The sequence below is a fragment of the Chelon labrosus genome (genome assembly GCF_963514085.1).
Source record: "Chelon labrosus genome assembly, chromosome: 20".
NCBI classification, from domain to species: domain Eukaryota; kingdom Metazoa; phylum Chordata; class Actinopteri; order Mugiliformes; family Mugilidae; genus Chelon; species Chelon labrosus.
The window spans coordinates 3,875,248-3,894,954 of record NC_140353.1 but is presented as its reverse complement, the minus strand read 5'-3'; the positions used below and the strand labels follow the sequence as shown (position 1 = coordinate 3,894,954).

General features: G+C 42.4%; 2 protein-coding genes across 2 annotated transcripts; both read left to right on the top strand.

Annotated features, from left to right (window-relative positions):
• The first annotated feature begins 480 nt into the window (after window positions 1-480).
• Window positions 481-11,820, top strand: ezra (ezrin a). The gene is made up of 12 exons (XM_084569218.1): window positions 481-715; window positions 1,240-1,335; window positions 2,434-2,708; window positions 4,225-4,308; window positions 4,578-4,724; window positions 5,034-5,130; window positions 6,252-6,415; window positions 6,519-6,649; window positions 7,968-8,128; window positions 8,440-8,532; window positions 9,233-9,496; window positions 11,254-11,820. The coding sequence occupies exons 1-12, from the start codon at window positions 608-610 to the stop codon at window positions 11,416-11,418; spliced, it is 1,785 nt and encodes a 594-aa protein (XP_084425344.1). The 5' UTR covers window positions 481-607; the 3' UTR covers window positions 11,419-11,820.
• Window positions 11,821-15,342: 3,522 nt separating this feature from the next.
• kcnk3b (potassium channel, subfamily K, member 3b) lies at window positions 15,343-19,311 on the top strand (the record flags this gene model as incomplete). Its single annotated transcript, XM_084569219.1, has 2 exons — window positions 15,343-15,625; window positions 17,792-19,311. 2 exons carry the CDS (start codon window positions 15,343-15,345, stop codon window positions 18,682-18,684), a joined length of 1,176 nt encoding a protein of 391 aa, XP_084425345.1. The 3' UTR covers window positions 18,685-19,311.
• Window positions 19,312-19,707: the final 396 nt, after the last annotated feature.

Sequence of the window (19,707 nt, the reverse complement as noted above, 5' to 3'; positions counted from 1 at the left end):
GAGAAAGGCTGCAGCAGGATGCCAGGGAGTTAGATCTCACGCATGCGATGGTGGAAACGATTGAGAAACATGGTTGACGTTTCATAAATGGATGTCCCAGTTTCTGCTGCCAAAGTTTCAGCCGGTTTATCTTTATTACACCTGGGGCGTGCGCTCGTATAAGTTCATAAAACAATTGTGTAACTTCTTCGAGCCCCACCGTGCCTGCGGTATGTTCCCCATACCCAGAATCAAGCATATTGAGTTCAAACCAATACTGTGAACAGTTTCTGCATGACTTTAATTGTTTAGGTTGATTGAACGGAGGGAAAGTCAAAAAGGGAACTTGGCAAGCGTTTTGACATTTCAATCTGCGTATGTTCAACCTTGTGGCACCTTGCAAGGGTAGTCCAAAGTCTAATGAGATAGTGAGCAATTATGGTTTATGAGCAATCCACTTCACAGCTCCCTTTAAAGGCGTCATTTACACGGCATCATTTTGAATTTTCACCACAAGACCACCTGTTTTTTTTTTTTTGTTTTTTTTATCCGAGCTTTGTCGCCAAATGAAAATGTTTCACCACAGTCACATATTCACAGAGAAGAATCTGAGGCGTCATGTGACTAAATGACCTCTCTTTTTATGTCGCAGGTTAACGTTCGCGTCACCACCATGGACGCAGAGCTGGAGTTCTCCTTCCACCCCAACACCACGGGGAAGCAGCTCTTTGAACAGGTCCGTTTGTTACGGTTCACCAAGCACAGATGGTCGTTTCATCACGTAGCCTGATGCCTGTTCTGAATTTTCTTGCACAAATGGTTGTATAACTTTAAAAAGAATGTACTTTATAACAAATAAAATTCCTTGGCTGAAGTACAGAAATATTATCAGTAAAATACAATTAAGAGCACTTTGAGATCATTGTAATGATTATATTGTCACTAATTTAACTGCATCATAAACATCTGGGTGCTTCAATGCATATCATATATTTTTTTTTGTATAATTTTTATACAATTTAATTCCAGCAGAGCAGCTTTTGATTGTTGCTGCCAATTAAAGTTAAACTTTTAACAGTTTGTTTCACGCCAGAACGACTTTATCTTTGTGAGGTGACTTTTATTCAGCGAAAGAGATTACTGTTAATTGCTCTGGAATGTGTTTAAACACTACGCAACAGTTGAAGCACTTTTAAGATAAGTAAAGAAAAGGCTAAATCACAGTCAGAATGTCACATCTGTGTCGCTGTACGTCTGAAGGTGGCCAGGACCATCGGCCTGCGGGAGACTTGGTACTTCGGGCTGCAGTTTATCGACAGCAAAGGATTCATGATGTGGCTGAACTCTGAAAAGAAGGTCAGTTTGTGGTTTTGCAAAAATTAAATTAATATCAGACCACTGTGTTGCTTTATACTGATCAGTCATAACATTATAACCATCTTGTGACAATTCAGTGTTCTTCAATGTTCTTACTTAGACATGTAGCACACACCTAGACCAGACCAGGCACCCCCACCCCATAGCAATGACACTCCTTGATGGCAGCAGCTATCCCCAGCATCCCCACACAAAAACACTTTAGGCACAACTAAAAAACAAACAAACATGAAGATGAAGGTGTTGACCTGGCCTCCAAATTCACTAGATCCCAAACTGATCAAGTGTCTGTGGGATGATCCACAGAGGCCCCTCCACTGTTGCCAGACACCACAGGACACCCTCAGAAGGCCCATGTCCATTCTCTCATGAGTCACCACAAGGGAAACCTATACAATATTAGGAAATTGGTCATAATGTTATGCCTGATTTGTGTAGTTATCAACAGATGATGTAATCACTATAAAAAGTTTATGTGGCAGCTACAGATGATTCATACTTTCCGATTTACGTCTGTCCAACTAACGAACAAAAATCCTTTGATTTGATGATAAGATCATTTACATCAGATGCTTCTCATTTGGATAAAAAAATACTTTCACAACTCCTGTAAACCTGTGTTTTTGCCTTTTATCAGTTTAAATTTTCAACTTTTTATTCAAATCTCTTACTGAGCAATAACTTCTTATTCCATCGTCTCCTTATTTCTGTCTTCTTTTGAACTGCATCGTGTCTAAATCCCATTTCATGTGTTGCCTGTCGATGCTTTTTGATGCTTATCACTTGAATTAATATTAACAATTAACATAAGTAAATTCCTCGCTGTTGACCTGAGCTTTTAATTAAATACGGGTATGTCTTTTCATCAACAGTCTCTATTTTAATCTGACCTCATGTTAAAGTTAAACTCTTGTCCTTACACTGTGTCCTGTTCTACTTCCATTAAACTGACTTTTATTGTAGCATATCCTCTATACTCCACCCATGTTAAGTAACTGTGTTCTTCTCTTTATCATTCTGTACCTGCTCTTCTACTGTAATCACACTCACGCGTTCTTCTTAATTATCATGTCGAAGGTGATGGCTCAGGGCGTGAAGAAAGAGACTCCCCTGCAGTTCAAGCTGAGGGTCAAGTTTTACCCCGAGGACGTGGCCGAGGAGCTGATCCAGGACGTCACCCGGAAGCTCTTCTTCCTGCAGGTGAAGGAGGACATTCTGGGAGAGGATATCTACTGTCCTCCGGAGTCCGCCGTGCTGCTGGCGTCCTACGCCATCCAGGCCAAGTTTGGCGAGTACCACAGGAACTTGTCGCAGTCGTCTTACCTGTCCTCCGAGCGCCTGCTGCCCCGGAGGTGAGTGTGAGCTGATCTGAAGCCTAGAGATCACTCCTCAGACAGTTCATAAATAAATAAAATGCACAGACCTACAGAATAAAAAATAATATTGAATAGAAGTCTAAAACTTTTATATTAATTTGAATAAACCTACATATTTTCTATTATTTATCATCCACAAATCATCCTCTTCATTTTAAGAACCACAAATCACATTCACTGCATGTTACATTAAGCTCAGTTTGGCATCTATACGTACACATTATCTCAGGTTTAAAAGCATGCCATAATGTAACGTCGCTTTGCAAGTCTGAAAAGAAAAAAAAACATTCATGTCAGAGCTTCCCATCTTAAAAGCATTTCTCCAACACAGTCTCACTTCTCCAGGTGTGTTAATCTGTTTCCCAAGTTCCCAACACTGTAAATCTGAAATCTGCACGTTCATAAAACATGTTTTGAAAGCTTGAAACTTTATTTTAATGTGGAAATATGTATACTTGCACATACATATTGCACTGTGGTTTCAGAGCTGACTTTAAACTCTTAATACAAAATAACTTTTACAGGGATTTTAATGTTAGTTTCTTAGTTTCAGTAAAACTTGCAAACTTTTTATGTATTAGATTACAACATTTGTAAAAAACATTTTTTTTATAGTCATTGCTTCTTTATCCCGTTAATATCCACTGAGCTGCATTTATAAGGCAAATGGTGCTTTAAATATCCAAATTAAATGGATCTACACAGTTAAAACACTACTTCCAATAAAAGAAATAGTCAACAGCTTCTTTCATCAGAGCAGGGTTGTCAAACTCATTTTAGTTCAAGGGCCACAAACAGTCCAGTTTGATGTCAAGGGGCCCAGACCAGACCAGATAACACGATAGCATATTTACCTATAAATAACGACAACTCCAAATGTTTCCCTTTGTGTTAGTGCAAAGAAGAACATAATGAAAATGTTTGCATTTAATGACTGGACATTTCTTAAGAAAAAGAAATTCAATTTCTGTTTAGTTCTAGGTCTCAGTGTTGTGTTATGTCCACAACCCTTACTAAATCTGTGTGAACCCTAGGAATAGCAATTACTTTTATTGGAAAAATTGCAGTTAATGTCTTCAATGTAATTTTTGCAATTCACAAATTCATCCGCGGGTCAGATTAGATCCTCTGGCGGGCCGGTTTTGGCCCCCGGGCCGTATGTTTGACACGTATGCATTAACAGGTGCAAGAATATATCAGTATAACTTTTAGCTTTAGCCCTCTAACGTTACACAGAATGAGTTGAGGTTGCATGTTCATAAATGACTAAGCTCGATCTGAAGAAATTCTCCTGAGACTGGAAAAACAAATCCGGAAAGCATGCGGCCCATTAGCTTCTGCCTGACTGCAAGGGACAACATAAAAAGAAAAAGATATAAGCGGACAGGAAGGACGCCACAGTGCAGCATGTGTTTGACTTAGCCGTGCACGTATACACAGACTGTTTACATTTCACCAGCGCGGGTTGCTTATAGCTCGTCTCTCCCCTCAGAGTGCTGGAACAACACAAGCTGTCGAAGGAGCAGTGGGAGGACAGGATCCAGATCTGGCACGAGGAGCACAGAATGATGATGAAGTAAGTGGAGGCTGATTGATACTCACCCAAGGGGAGTTGTAATTGTAATCCAGGAAGCAGTTAAGGTCTCATTACAGTAACTAAATCAAAACCTGGCTTCACAAAGTCGCTCAAATCCTTCCACTTGTCCATTTTTCCTGCGTCTAACATCAACATCTATGACAAACCGTGTATACATCCCACCTGCTGACAGGTGGTCATAATGTTATGGCTGATTGGTGCATATAAAAGTAAAAAAAAAGGTTGTGAAATGTTTTGAATCTGAACAGGGAGGAGGCCATGCTCGAGTACCTGAAGATCGCCCAGGACCTGGAGATGTACGGCGTCAACTACTTCGAGATCAAGAACAAGAAGGGCACAGACCTGTGGCTGGGAGTCGACGCTCTGGGGCTCAACATCTACGGGAAGGACGACAGGTGAGTCTGTGGTTATGCTGTAAGTGTTCGTCTTTTATTTCAGGTATCAAGCCAGTCCGTTTCCTTCCTGGTGTTGTCTTGTTTTCGGCTCTCTAACCTCACTGTTACATCATATTTGTGTCCTGATAGCGTTACAGTTGTAGACAGGAGACTAACACACGAGCAGTCATCGACCTTTCCCTTCAGTCGGTCAAGTTTTAAATAAAACATGTTGTCTTTAAAAGGCCGTCGACCTAATTCTCTTGATTTTACTACGGCAGGAACACACACACAGACATCTAACCTGTTTTATTTCTGTCGTCCTTTCAGGCTGACTCCAAAGATCGGGTTTCCCTGGAGTGAAATCAGGAACATTTCTTTCAACGATAAGAAATTCATCATCAAGCCCATAGACAAGAAATCCCCTGTAAGTGTTCCACGAAGTGTCTCAAAGTAGTGAAAACACTTGAAGTTCACACGACTTGGGGTAGCAGGGTGGGACAGTGGTTAGCGCTGGTGCCTCACAGCAAGAAGGTCCCCGGGGCGGAGAAGGTTCGATTCTCAGGGCCTTTCTGCGTGGAGTTTGCATGTTCTCCCCGTGTTTGCATGGGTTTCCTCCGGGTGGTAGGTGCCAGGTCAGGTTATCCCACAGTGGCGGCTGCAGCGGCTCAGGACTAACCCTCCATCCAACCATGCAATTTCGTTGTACGATGACAAATAAATCACTTCACTTTACCTTACCTATACAACCAGATGCTCTGCTGCAGTTGGAGGAATTTGCAATCATAAACAGACTCTGGTCATGGGAGTATGAAGCCACAGATGAGAACTCAGACAAGTCCAGACGCTGTTGTTTTAGCCTTGTTTGCTCAGCTATACCCTGACCTGGGAGAACGTTCGCAGACATTAACAGCAAATGTTTAAAAAGCCTCCGGGAGACAAAGATTTGTCCCAAATATAGGAAGAGTCTGAGGGAAAATTATCGAAACCTCTACGAAATGTTTATTTATTTCGATGTGAATATAACTTAAGATCGTAAGGTATCCTGTTCAATAAACCAGGAAATAAATGTTGATTATTAGACCTGCACACAGAAACCTTGTACTGGGGCCACCTTCACATACAGAAGCTCCTTACGCCTCTGCTGTAAAAACTTAGCAGTGTTACTCTGAATAAAAACAACAACAAAAAAAAAGATGCTCAAATATGCACCATTTAGTTTGGGTGCGTCATTTTCTAGTATGAGCAGGGGTGGTCCAAGGTTCTGGGCGGCCCAAGACTAAGAAGTATCTTCTAGTTCCAAACTGACGGAACATAGACCGTCCAAACCAGCGAAATCTGTCATAGGGTAGATAGAGGGTTTGCTCGCAGTGGGGACTGTGGAGAATTGTTGATGCATTGCAGGGCCTTCGAAGTTTTAAGGGGATTTCTGGTTTCCGGCAACATGTGCCATGGGTAGTGTTTAAGAGGTTACCTCTAGCTGGAGCCGCTCTCCATGCGTTTCCTAAAAGATTTAACACCAAACTCCAAATGTTTTGTCTCTCCAAGGACTTTGTCTTCTACGCTCCACGCCTGCGGGTCAACAAGCGCATCCTGCAGCTGTGCATGGGCAACCACGAGCTGTACATGCGCCGCCGCAAGCCCGACACCATCGAGGTCCAGCAGATGAAGGCTCAGGCCAAAGAGGAGAGGCGGCAGAAGAAGGCGGAGAGGTGGGTGAAAGTTATCTCGACGGACCGAGAAGTGGGATATTTCACGTGGGCTGTGATTAAAGTGTGAGTATTTATTATTTTTGTGTGTGCGTGTGTTCTGCAGGGATCAGCTGGATAGCGAGAAGAGGAAGAGGGAGACCATCGAGAGGGAGAAGGAGCAGATGGAGAGAGAGAAGCAGGAGATGATAACGAAGCTCTACGAGTTTGAAGAGACGACCAAGAGAGCAGAGAGAGGTGGGACGAGAGAAAGACGTCCACATGGCTGAATGTTGATCAGAAAAGTTTGTTTGTCGTTAGTCAGTGAAATCTAATCTGTAAGATTATAGTATTACCGTATTATAGTGCCACATAGTTTTACTGCCCTCTGCTGTTGATTTGCTCGACAGACAGAAAATTAAAGCCAGACACTAAAAGGAATACGATCATATTTGCTTATAAAATACTCAAGCTAACTTTCTTAAAGCTCCCCCAGTCTGCATCAAGTTACTTTTTAGTATTACTGGGGCACAGAAATAAAATGCAAAGGAGAAACTGCCTTGAGCTGCAAGAGGAGTTGATGTAGATAATGATAACACCTAAGCTCTTTTACACTTTCACAGTTTTGCCTCATTTTATATACACAAAATTAAACTACGCTCACAACTGTGCAGACCTGAAGCTCATGCATCAAAAACTTGACCCAGTGCCGTCGTTTCTCACTCAAATCTGACTCTAAAAACACAGTTGTGCAGACCTAGCACACCTTGATCACCTGCAAAACCCTGGCCTTCCAAATGCGACACCCCGATTGCCATTTAGTCGCACGCTTACGTATGCATTTGCATTTGTGACACAGATTGAGCCAAAACATGCAAACACGAGCATTTTCTATCGCCGTGCCTTTGATTAATCACATGAGTGTTTATTTGATAGCTGTGTGCATTATTTTGGTGGAAGGAATCCGTTTTAAGAAGAGAGAACATGTTTTTGAGTGCCGTGTTTTGCAAAATATTCCTATTACTCGTGTCTTTTTTTAAACAGTTTACTTTTTGTTTGTGAAATCTGCATATTTTACCTTGTAAGACCTCTAAAAATCATCCAAATGGCAGAGAGTCTGAAAGATGATCAGCTCTAGAGTAGTTATTTTTATAAAAATAATTCCCAATTTAGTTAAAGACAGATTAAAAATAGAGATTTTAATTATATTAGAGGACCAGAATGACTTTCAGAGAGCGTTGCTCAAGCTTGGTTACCTCCAGACAAGTTTCTGGGCTTATTCAATATTAGTTCTTGCAAAGAAAAACACATTTCTATGGACGTTGTAAAGGCACTAGACTAAATTATCTAGTCAATCAAGTGTTTTTATTATGGAAACTTCTGGGGTTTTTTTTCCTTTCTCCTCATTTCTTGTTTTGAAATCTGCATATTTTACCCGTTCATGTGCCTATAAACCATCCAAATGACTGTGAGGCTAAAAGAAGACATCGCCAGAGAAGTTATTTTCTCACTCTGCTTTATTTTAACACCACACGGCGCTTAATAGATTTTCCTGTGCGCTGAATTTGTCCCGCAGAGCTTCGGGAGCAGCTGGAGCGGGCCATCAGGCTGGAGGAGGAGAGGAGGAGAGTGGAGCAGGAGGCAGCCCGGCTGGAGGCTGAGAGGATGGAGGCCATTATAGCCAAGGAGGAGCTGGCCAGGCAAGCTGAGGACCAGCTGAAGAGCCAGGAGCAGCTGGTGAGTGTGGTGCACGTGAGAAAAAAAACACGTATTATCTGTTTTAACTCCAGTTTAAACTAATGCATTCCCCACCGCGTCTAAAATTTAAGTTTAATGTCTGAATTTGTAGCTGCAGCTAGCTCCCAGGTGAATATACTGCAATTAAAAGTTTTTTATTCACTTATGTGAATATAAGTGGATTCCTGCAGACGCTTTTATGACTTCATCCATTCATAAAACCACCATATAAGTAAAAATAAAGGCGTCTATTCTTTTTCATTTATTTGTTTGTTTATTTATTATTTTGATGACGCGTCTTGTGCCTCCAGGCTGCAGAGCTGGCCGAGTACAGCGCCAAGATCTCTATGCTGGAGGAGGCCAAGAGAGCCAAGGAAGAAGAGGCTGAGTCATGGCACAGCAAGGTGAGTTTCCAACTCACGATCAAAGGAGGGACGAGCTCCATGGAGTCACAGGGATTACCGGGAAAATGTCACAGCGAAACTTCCGTCTTTGTTTTCCTACTCTTCCTCTTTAGCCACACATTAAGATTTTACAAAGGGTTTACAACACACTCTTGTCAATAGCTCTCACTTTAGACATCTGTAAGTGTGTAAATGGAGAGTAAAATGACAATATGGTAAGATCAAGTGGAAATATATGCAATAAATGATCTGGAGCTACATTATATTTTGAATAATGCAGATTTTGTAAGCGTTATCTGGCCAGAAGTCTTTCCATTTGTAAATACAATACATAATATGATGAATGCATTTGCAGTTTTCAGATCTCATTCGTAATTTTCTGAAGGGAAAATCCCCTAAATTCCTTGTACTAAATAAAAACATGTATATATCTATATTAGTTTGTATTAAAATTCTGCATATTGTGTATATGTGCACCCATGTTGCACCGTGTATCAGTGCAGAGAACAAAGACAACTCCATTTCTTCTTAAAATGAGGTGTAAAACAGCTTGGTTTGGGCTTAAAATGATAAAATACTAAAATAAAATACAATATTAATGTTAATATGAGATGTTGCGTGCTGTAAACAACGAGCAGATCTAATTATAACGCGACACCAAACCCCCATATCCATCCTAACACCTCCCCTTTACTCGCAGGCCATCGAAGTGGAGGAGACCCTGATTAAGACGAAGGAGGAGCTGACCATCGTGATGAGCACCACCCCCACCCCCTCTCCCGCACCCATTCGGGCCTCCTCCTCCTCCTCCTCGTCCTCGGACAGCGAGAGCGACCACGAGCACAGCGAGGAGAACAGCACCTACAGCGCCGATCTGCAGTCGCAGGGATACAACGACCACCACTACGAGGAGGACCGGCTCACCGAGGCCATGAAGAACCAGCGCCTGCAGAGACAGCTGATGGTGAGTTCAGGGGTCACGGGATACAGGACCCAACAGATCTTTGATTTCACTTCATCTTAGACACATGTAGCATGTTACTCAGGGATTTGAAATGTAAAAAGTAAGTGAACACGGTAATGATAGAACAAATTATCTCCAGCAAGGAAAAAGAAAGAATGAAGAATTCTGCCCAGATGGAAGATAAAGCAATTACGAAGAAACAAAAAGCACCATAAAAACACGGAGAGCACTTAAACTATACAAAATTAGTTCTATCAGTGCCGGAAAAGTCACAGTTGAGCTCTAACACTGTTAAAAAAAGAGGTTTAAATGCTACAAGAAAATCAAAATGTCCGTCAGAGGGAGATGCTCCAAGTTTTAAGCCATCTAACTGGTTTCCAGACGAGTTATAAAGTCTCAGAGTCATCTGGTTAAACACAGATCTGTGATGAACTCAGAGAAATGTGTGAACGGCCTTCTAGTGTCTGCACTGTTGGGCCCTCTCAGCTCAGGTGAGCTATCGGGGGGGGGAGGGCCACTAAACCTCACTAAAATGGTGCAGGTTCCATTCCAGCCTGCACCCTTTGCTGCAGAGTCCCGGATGGAGGTAGTAGGCAGGGGCAGGACCTGGAGGGGCAGGACCTGGAGAACCAGGATGAGGAGGAGGGAGGGCCGCACAAGAGAGGATGACAGAATTGACCTTTGGCTAAGCCCCGCCCCCCTTGGTTACTGTTGCTACGTCCGACATTCTCTTCTGGGCTGTGGTTTTCTGGTTATCTATAAGGCTCTGGTATCAATATCAAGGAGCAACACTGTTCATGCAAAGCTGGGTACGTCTCTATTCACTTCTATAATCGTTATTACGAAGCAAACGGACTAACGTTACGCACGTATAACGTTGTATTTCTTCAGCGTGTGCTAGCGTATCAACAACTATGCAACTTAAGCTGTAACGGTGATGTTTTGGTTAGCTCCACAGGGTTTTGCACGCACATCACTGGGCTTATCCATACCCTGGATGCTGGATATATACCGACAGTATAGCCTGCCGAGACCGAAAATATGAGACGCCTGCGTTAAAGTCAATGGAGCGCTGTGAAAAAGTGTCGGACCCCTGTGGGAGCTCTCTTGGCTGTGATTGGTCAATCTACATTCTAGGGCGGGGCTTAGCCAAAGGTCAATTACAGTTAATTTAAAACCCAGGTGCTGACTCAGAGGAAGCGGGCAAGAAGATCGTGTGACAAGAGTAGTCGAAGAGGAAGTGATGAAGAGAATGAAGCAGCAGAAATAACCCAAACTGACAGAAGAGTGATAGAGATAACACTTGAACATTAACATTAAGAAAAAGAAACTAACATGTTTGATTTAAAAATAGATAAAAATAGAGTTGAGAGTTTCTACAGAACAGAAACTACATCGCAGTTATTTCAAACTCTTTCTGTTGTCCTCTGCCTGAACTACTCAACAATAATACAAAATTAAATCCAATATAGACCAGAGGTAGCCTCAATAGACCAGAATGCATTGCAGCATCTTCGAAAGCCTCAAATCTACAAGTTGACTTACAACTGAGCGACAAGAGCAAAGTTGAAAGATCAAGTTTCTTCTACAAATTTCTTTCTGGGGCATTCACAAAAAACAGAAAAGTAGTTTAGCCTCACAAAGTGATGAAATGTTCAAGTGCAACGGTGAACAAACAGGGTGGCTCTTTATCCTGTGAAGCAAACACTTCACAAGAAGTAGTGTGTACTTAAGGTTTAATTACTGTTCCCCTGCAGGCCCTGAGCTCAGAGCTGGAAATGTCCCGGGACCAAAACAAGAAGACCCAGAACGATCTGCTCCACATCGAGAACGTCCGAGTCGGCCGCGACAAGTACAAGACCCTCCGTCAGATCCGCATGGGCAACACCAAGCAGAGGATTGATGAGTTTGAGGCCTTGTAGAAACTCCAGAGACCCGAAGACCTCTTCTAAATACCTCACGAAGGCCCTGTTCAGAATATCTTTAATTGAAGCGTAACCTAATGACAGCCACGTGTGATCCTAAAGACCCAGAAAGACCATCGCTAGATCGCTACCAGAGTCTCCATGAGTTTTATTTACTTACAGCTGTGTGGTATTACTTTTATTATTTTTATGTAGCACTCAAACATTTCCAGTGTGCTGCTGTTTAGTCTCACTTAGACGTCCTGCTGGATGCCGGTGTGTGTGTCACTCTGGAGGGCAGATATACTGGAAGAAATTATAAACGATCAAATGTTATTGCAATCTGGCTTTGCAGTGTTGTTAATATTGTGGTGGTTTAATTTAAATTTATTTAATGAATGCTCCGTGGGGCAAAAACATCAACTGATTAATTTTTTTTTCTTTTAAATAGTTTTGTCTGTAAAATATCAGCAAACTGCAGTAAAACATACTCCTAAAAGCCCACTGTCATGTCTTCGTGTATACTGAATTTGTAAAGAATAAAGCTTTCTATATATCTGCATGACACTCCAGTTTGTTTGACTGGGTTTAACGTCCACATAAATTCTTGTTTCTGTTCAAAATTTTGTTTTAGGATTTCATATGTGTCGTCTTAACACGAGGAAACAAATGCAAGTAATTATTACCTCATTAATTCATACTTTTATTTGTTGGTATTATGGTGGTGCATTCACTTAAAGACCTAAAACTGTAGCAGCAGCTTCTCTTGTGCGTTTCACACTCTAATTATGCTGGAGCCCACATTTCCCACAATGCAATTCTTTCATTAAATTCTTCCTGTCTTAGGAAGGCTGTTTCTTTTCAGACTCCATGTATAAAAGAGAAGTGAAGCTAATGCAGCTTAAAGTGCAAAGTAGTGCAATACCTCTTTTGGCCACTAGGTGATGGCCACAAAATAATCAACTCCCATTCAAAAATTCTCAACTTTTTTCACCAAATACAACAAGTTTGTTCCTTTTTCCACACATTATTACATTAGCTTTAGCTAAACTCACCTCTTCTCATATTTTTTGTGATTATCCTTTTGGAAATAGTTACAGCAAAAGATTAGCACAGATGTGGCGACAAGAGATCAGTGACAGTTTATAAAACGCAGCGAGTTGTAGGGATGGAGGAGGAGAAAGAAATCTTTGGTGACGAGCTAACGAACTAATCTCAACTTTTAGTCGACCACCAATGGGAGCGACTGATGTAGTTGATTGACTTGTGAGGAAACAGATGGAGAGGTTGTTGTTGCAACAAAGAGTGGAGACGGCAAGAAGAGCTAGCTCTGCCCAAACTCTGGCAATATTTTTACTGTCAGCTTGTTTCACTCAGAGACAGTGGGAGTGGGACACATACCAGGCAGCCTTAAACGTCCGCTAGTGACCAAATGTCTGCTACTTGTCCAAATATGGTAACTTCTGTCTACGAAGAAAATCAAGATGGCGAGGAGTAAACCTGATTGGTCAACAAACCAACAGATGAAGTCACTGTGGCTTATCCCATTTATGTTCATTTTCTGTAACTGCTTGTCCTGTGAAGGGAGCCTATCCCAGCTGTCATCTGAACCTGGGCAGGTCTCCAGTCTATCACAGGGCTAACACAGACCAATGAACCTAACCAGCATGTCTTTGGACGGTGGGAGGAAGCTGGAGAACCTGGAGAGAACCCACGCAGACACATGGAGAACATGCAAACTCCACACAGAAAGGAACCAGTCGGCCTGGATGGATTAGAACCCAGAACCTTCTTGCTGTTGTTGTGTCCTAATTAGGAGGGTCATTCTCCTAATCAGCCACACCTGAGGAGGCGTGGATAAAAGGGGCGTGGCCTGAAAGGCATAAGAAGACGCTACTCTTCAGCTGCAGAAGCTCCCCATCTCTTTTCTGTCACCTTTTTGTTATTTTTTTGGCTTTTAAATGATGGTTAGCACTGATGGCCCACAGCAAGAAGGTTCTGGGTTCAAATCCATGGGTCGACTGGTTCTTTTCTGTGTGGAGTTTGCATGTTCTCCCTGTGTCTGTGTGGGTTCTCTCCAGGTACTCCAGCTTCCTCCCACCGTCCAAAGACATGCTGGTTAGGTTCATTGGTGATTCTAAATTGGCCGTAGGTGTGAGTGTGAATGGTTGTCTGTCTCTCTGTGTTAGTCCTGTGATAGACTTGAGACCTGTCCAGGGTGTACCCCACCTCTCACCCGATGACAGCTGGGATAGGCTCCAGCCAACCCGCGACCCTTCAATGGACAAGCGGTTACAGAAGATGAATGAATGAACTCTGACCCTTGAGCCAGGTGAGAACAATATTTTATGTTCCACAACCACAAAATAACATTGATTTCACCTTTTCAACTGGCAGCTTCACATTTGAGCGATTAGAGACCATAACACTTCTCTTAAATAAACCTTTCTTCATAATACTCCTTTGTCTTCTCTGCGACAGTGATGTTAAATAACAAATCAGATAAACCGGCCTCCAAACCCCACCTCCAGTCCCCTGCATGACCTCTTCCCCCAAAAGAGCCCGTAAACTGAGAGTAAAACGGATGTTTTAAACCGCTTTATGGTTTAATGGTGTGCATCAGCTGCTGACCTTTTTACCCTCATTTAGATTTGTCTATTACGAAGATGCATTAGCGACATCGGTTGCCATCTTTACCTTAAATTTCCAATTTGAAATGCTGATTTTTTGAGTTGCCTTAAAATACATTTAACCTGTCTTTGTGTATTTTTATATTTTATACAGAAAAAATCCAATCGTCCACCTGTTCCTCCCAAACACCCACCACTATCCATCCTTCTGCTGCTCATAAATAACTTGTTGCACTAGCTCGTCTTATCGGATCTGGTGTTTAAATGTGCACACCATAGACGCTCTGTAATAACCCGGCAACATCCACTAAACACTTATTATTTGCAGTATTAATCAAACAATATATGTCAATTTTTAAAAACTAAATAAAATAAAATAAACAGAGATGTCTTAAGTGGAATATTTGCTATTTAAAGACATGATTATTTTTACTGTTGACATTTTGGCTGCGTGTGAGGAACAATTGATGAGCCATTAAATCCACCTGAAGTCAAAGTGGCTGCTGTGATAAAGAGTCCATAATGGATAAGGCTCAGCCATAGAGCAGATGTGTACTTAGGAAGGTTTAAACACTGTTAGTTAAATGTCAGTGATCACGTGTATTCAAAGCTGGCACGAATAAAAGAACACACCTAGAGCTGCAGGAGGGTGGAGGGGAGGGGGGGTTTAACCAAAACGAATCATCTTCTGTGCATCGGAAGGAACTAAGTTTGCATTTGACCCGAAGAATCCTGCAGCCCTGCAGCTCAGCCCGAAAAGGATGTGCCTCCTTTAAATATTTACACACGCAAGGGTTGGTTATCATTGGGTTGCTAGACAACTTGCGAAGCCAGTCGAGCTGGACTGTTTAAATAGTCACAAGGTAAATATTTTAGTTGAATGAGCACAGGAATCATACAGCAGGTCATATTTGAACCAACCACCTCTGCAGCTTTTCAGTGGAGTGCTTTCCCCCTGGAAAAAAAAAGGAGAAAGGAATGAAAAATGGACACGAGTGTTTGTGCGTATTTGCGCAAAAGGTGAGCGCTTGATCTGAGCTCCTCCGACATGCCAGTGGGATTGCCCCACCGCTTCTTCTCTGCGCAATCTAAATATAAATCGATGACAAAGACTCCAAATAAAGTAGCAACCCAACTGTGATGTGGGGGTGGTGCTGAGAGAACAGCTCCGTCTCCAAAGTCTCCCCCCTCTGTTGGATCCGGAGTCCGTAAGGAGAAGGTCGCAGAGAAAGAGAGAGAGAGAGAGAGAGAGAGAGGGAGAGAGGAAGAGAGAGAGAGTCTACGAGAACGATTTCCTTCCTCCTTTACTATCATGAAGAGACAAAACGCCCGGACTCTCGCCCTCATCATCAGCATCCTCACCTACCTGGTGGTGGGAGCCGCCGTCTTCGAGACGCTGGAGTCGAAGCAGGAGAAGAGTCACAAGAGGAAGCTCGACGCCAGAAAGTACGAACTCATGCGCAAATACAACTTGACCAAAGAGAACTTCGAGGAGCTGGAGCACGTCGTCCTGCAGCTCAAACCTCACAAAGCCGGGGTCCAGTGGAAATTCGCCGGGTCCTTTTACTTCGCCATCACTGTGATCACAACAATAGGTGAGCAGCAGTTATTTCATTTAACGCCCCAACGGATGAGTTCACTGAAAGATGCTCCGAGCAGGGACGTAGCGAGGATTTTAACAAGACTCAATATGTGACCCCCACACAGACAGTGTTTGTGTCTCAAAAAAAATAAAAAATAAATAAACTATCCTGAATTACAGTTTTATCAATCTAGATGAAAAATATTACACAACTTTGCCTCGTTACTACTCCGGGGCCCGTCATGGTCCTTACTTCCTTAATTCAATCTTTAATATTAAACTAAATTAAATAGCTTGTTTATTTCATGCATTAAATCACCTTTTTTCTGTCTCTATTTTTCTCCTTTACGTATATAAACTTCCCTCTAAACTCAATATGCATCCACTGTCATGGTTTTGAATTTTGAACGTTTTCTGTGACCCTGTTTTGTAGGTGTTTCCTAACTTGTTTCACTTCCTGATTCTTTCCCCCCTCCTTTAATTGTGTGGTTTCTCCTTGTGTGCTCCTACCTCATTAGACTCTGTCTCTCCGTAACCCCTCTGCCTGCATTTGCCCTGAATTTCCATTTCTTTCCGTTTCTTCTTTCTGTCAAGTCATCTCTGATATGACCCACGTTCATTTCCTTGTATTCTCGTCTTGATTTTGGTCCTTATCTGTTCTGTATCTGAGTTAGCTGTTTTTTAGGTACCCTACATTTCTTGCAGCGCCTTTTGGATTCTGAGTTTTCATTAAAGTCATTTTAGTTTCTTACTCCTGCCTCCCCCTTAGTGGTGTCTTGCACTCCCTTGCTACTATACGTTTGCCCATATTAGCAATAAAAACGTTGTCATGCTGTGGTTTACACAACAGGACAATGATAAGATTTCAAACGTAGCTTAAAATGCAAAGCATACCAAAAGTCAGTTAGTTTTTTTTTGTTTTTAAGTTTATTCACTCCAAGCTAATGGAAGCAAACCTAATTTGCATTTCTTTTCTTTATTTAAAGTCTGCATTCATGTTCATTCGTTCATTCATTCATGCAAATGAATTCAAACCCAGAACCTTCTTGCCTACATCATTTCCCACAATGCATCTCTTTAATTTTTTTCCCCCGTCTTATAAAGGTAGTTTTTTTTCAGACTCCACATTTCCGGTTTGTCGCAAAACCTTTCCGTTCATGGACCGTATATGAAAGATGGCCGTAAAATTTCGTGAGGCCAATGCAGCTCAAAGTGCGAAGTGCAATACCAGCGATGACCACTAGGGGGTGGACGCAAACTTAGTCGTCTGTGCCGTTGTTTGGGGATTTCAAAGCGTGCAAAAAGTAATATATTTAAAAGATCATTATTTCTTCTCAAGCCTTGTGCATTCCTTTCTCTTTATTCACTCCAAACTAATGGAACCAGTATAATTTTATTTATTTATGTAAAAGTTTACTTTAGATTTTTAACATTTCCTGTACGTATCTATCTTCATATTTTCTTGTGTGGATTGAAAACTGTTTAAAAGAGTATTTTTTCACGACATTTCCTTCCACATGTTTTGTCTTTGAGAGATATCTGCAGAACTGATGTAAATGGTACTAAATAAGTAATTTTAAATAACAGATATAACCTTTAAGAAAGCACCCTTTGGAAACATTTGACAAACAACCAGAGGAATCTTTTATCTGATTAACTGTAATAAACATTTTACTCATTATCTGTGAATTAAATTTTCTTTTTGCAGCACTTTTTGTATTATCTCTTTTATTCAATTTTAATTGAAGCTTAAATAAATGCATAATCTATAAATATGTATTCTGTATATTTTTCTACTACTAAAAACACATTACAGAAGCAGCAGTGAGTGTTTTTACCTCGGGCTCAGTGTCTCTTCGGCCGTTGATGCCTTTGTGACTAATTTTCTGTGTTTATAGGGGCTCAGCTGACAACAAGGTGGGAGTTAAAAATAAATAGCTGTGAGTTCACAACACAAAAGTCAAGCGGCGTAGTGTGAGTGGGCTTTTCATTAATGGGAGGATTCAGTGGGAGTGTGTGTGTGTGTTGGTTTCTCGTGGGTTTAAGTCAAGCAGCTGCTTTTTTGTTAAATAATCACACGAGGTGAGATTTTTGGTGTCGACACATTTATTCACCTCAGAAAACGACAGTGATTACTTTTGGTCGGAGGTGTAAACATGCGCTGTCCTCTTTCTCTCAGGTTACGGCCATGCAGCGCCCAGCAGCGACTCAGGGAAGGTGTTCTGCATGTTCTACGCCCTCCTGGGGATCCCGCTCACCCTGGTGATGTTTCAGAGTCTGGGTGAGCGGATCAACACGTTCGTCAGGTACCTGCTGCACCAAGCCAAGAAGTGCCTGGGTATGCATCAGACGGAGGTCTCCATGGCAAACATGGTGACGGTGGGCTTCTTCTCTTGCATGAGCACCCTGTGCATTGGGGCCTTGGCGTTCTCCCACTGCGAGGGGTGGAGCTTCCTTCATGCCTTCTACTACTGCTTCATCACGCTCACCACTATCGGGTTCGGAGACTACGTGGCTCTGCAGAAGGACGACGCCCTGCAGAACGACCCCCGGTACGTGGCTTTCTGTTTTGTTTACATCCTCATGGGCCTGACGGTGATTGGAGCGTTCCTGAACCTGGTGGTGCTTCGCTTCCTGACCATGAACATGGAGGATGAGCGCAGGGACGCCAGGCAGAAGGCCCTGCTGACCGTCAGCAAGCCCCGAGGAGAGGTGGCTCGTCTCTTGCCCGTCTCAACCTCAACGGCTTCCACGCCTGTAGCAGAAGACACTACAAAGGCTAAAGATTTGAAAGGTGTCTACACTGAGGTGCTGCATTTCCAGACTATATGCTCCTGCTTGTGGTACAGGAGCAAGGAGAAGCTGCAGGGCTCTATACCCAGCATGAACCCCCACGAGCTGACGTTTTCGGATGCCTACATTCAGCAGAACAGTAACTATCCTCACTACATGGAGCCTGGATCAACAGGCTGCGTTTGCAGTCCACGTCAGTGCGCGAGCATAAGCTCCATAACAACAGGCCTACACATTCTCTCCCCCTTCAGGGTGTTTAAGAGACGCAGCTCCGTGTAGCCTTTCAGCGCAACAGCTTTCAGTACAGCGCAATACGTCTATACTGCCAAGTGGACAACAGATATTTGGCAGTCCTTGCGGCGAAGACGTGGCTACAAGTAGATGTTTGTGGTGCTAAAATCCCGGAAATCCAACACGCAAAAGGGAAAAGCACATCGAGTACTGTAAACAGCAATGTCTTACTCAAATAGTTAACATGAGAAAGAACGGCGCGGGACGTTTTTTTTGTTTGAGCTCTACCTGAAGGGCGTCCTGTATGCTTTTGAGGAATCGTGTAGAGTAGACGCGTGGGACGTCATTTGGATCAATACACATGCTAATCGCTTCACGGTTTGTAAGCAGTTTGTAGGTAAAAAGCAGAACAGGTGCTGCGGGAGGACTTTCAGGTCGAGTCCATTGAGCAAATAAAACGACGGTAAAGATAAAAACGGCTGAAACCTCTCAGCTCGGCAGTAAACTACAGTTTTATGTTCTTGTTGATAATCTCAGAGGTGCTGATTCCACTCAGGGGTTATTTCTTGTTGTGATTTGTCTTGTGTCTGGACATCTATCCATCATCACAGAGATTAAATCTATTGTATGCACCAAACCGGGAAGAAGACCACCATTGGAAGAGGTCCTAGGAATAAGGTGCTCCTAAAATTAAGGAGTTTAAAATCTGGTGGCGGCAACAATGAAGAAATAATCCTGAAAATGAGACGTTATCATCATGGGGGGTTTGATTGAAGTGTGCCATTATCCACAGTTTAGTTAGTGGTGGTCACAGCAGGTTCAGGTTTAAAGGGGAACTACTGTTTTTTACAACCTGCACCTTATTTCTGGCATAAAATACGGTTGTTCACTCACCCATATAACTTTTGTGTAATTCGTATTCCTTCGGGAGATATTTAGATCTGCGTATATCCATATAGTGGGAGTGACTGGGGCACCGAAACGCAGCCTCTAAACAACGCTTTATCTGCCGCGAAACTCATTCATTTCACCAATATTTTGTTATGATACGCTAGTGCTATTCCCCGTTGA

Coding starts and splice junctions, on each gene's coding strand:
- ezra (XM_084569218.1), top strand. CDS start 608: ATGACCTCTCTTTTTATGTCGCAGGTTAACGTTCGCGTCACCACCATG. Junction 4,309..4,577: donor GAGCACAGAATGATGATGAA/GTAAGTGGAGGC, acceptor GAATCTGAACAG/GGAGGAGGCCATGCTCGAGT. Junction 4,725..5,033: donor ATCTACGGGAAGGACGACAG/GTGAGTCTGTGG, acceptor TCGTCCTTTCAG/GCTGACTCCAAAGATCGGGT.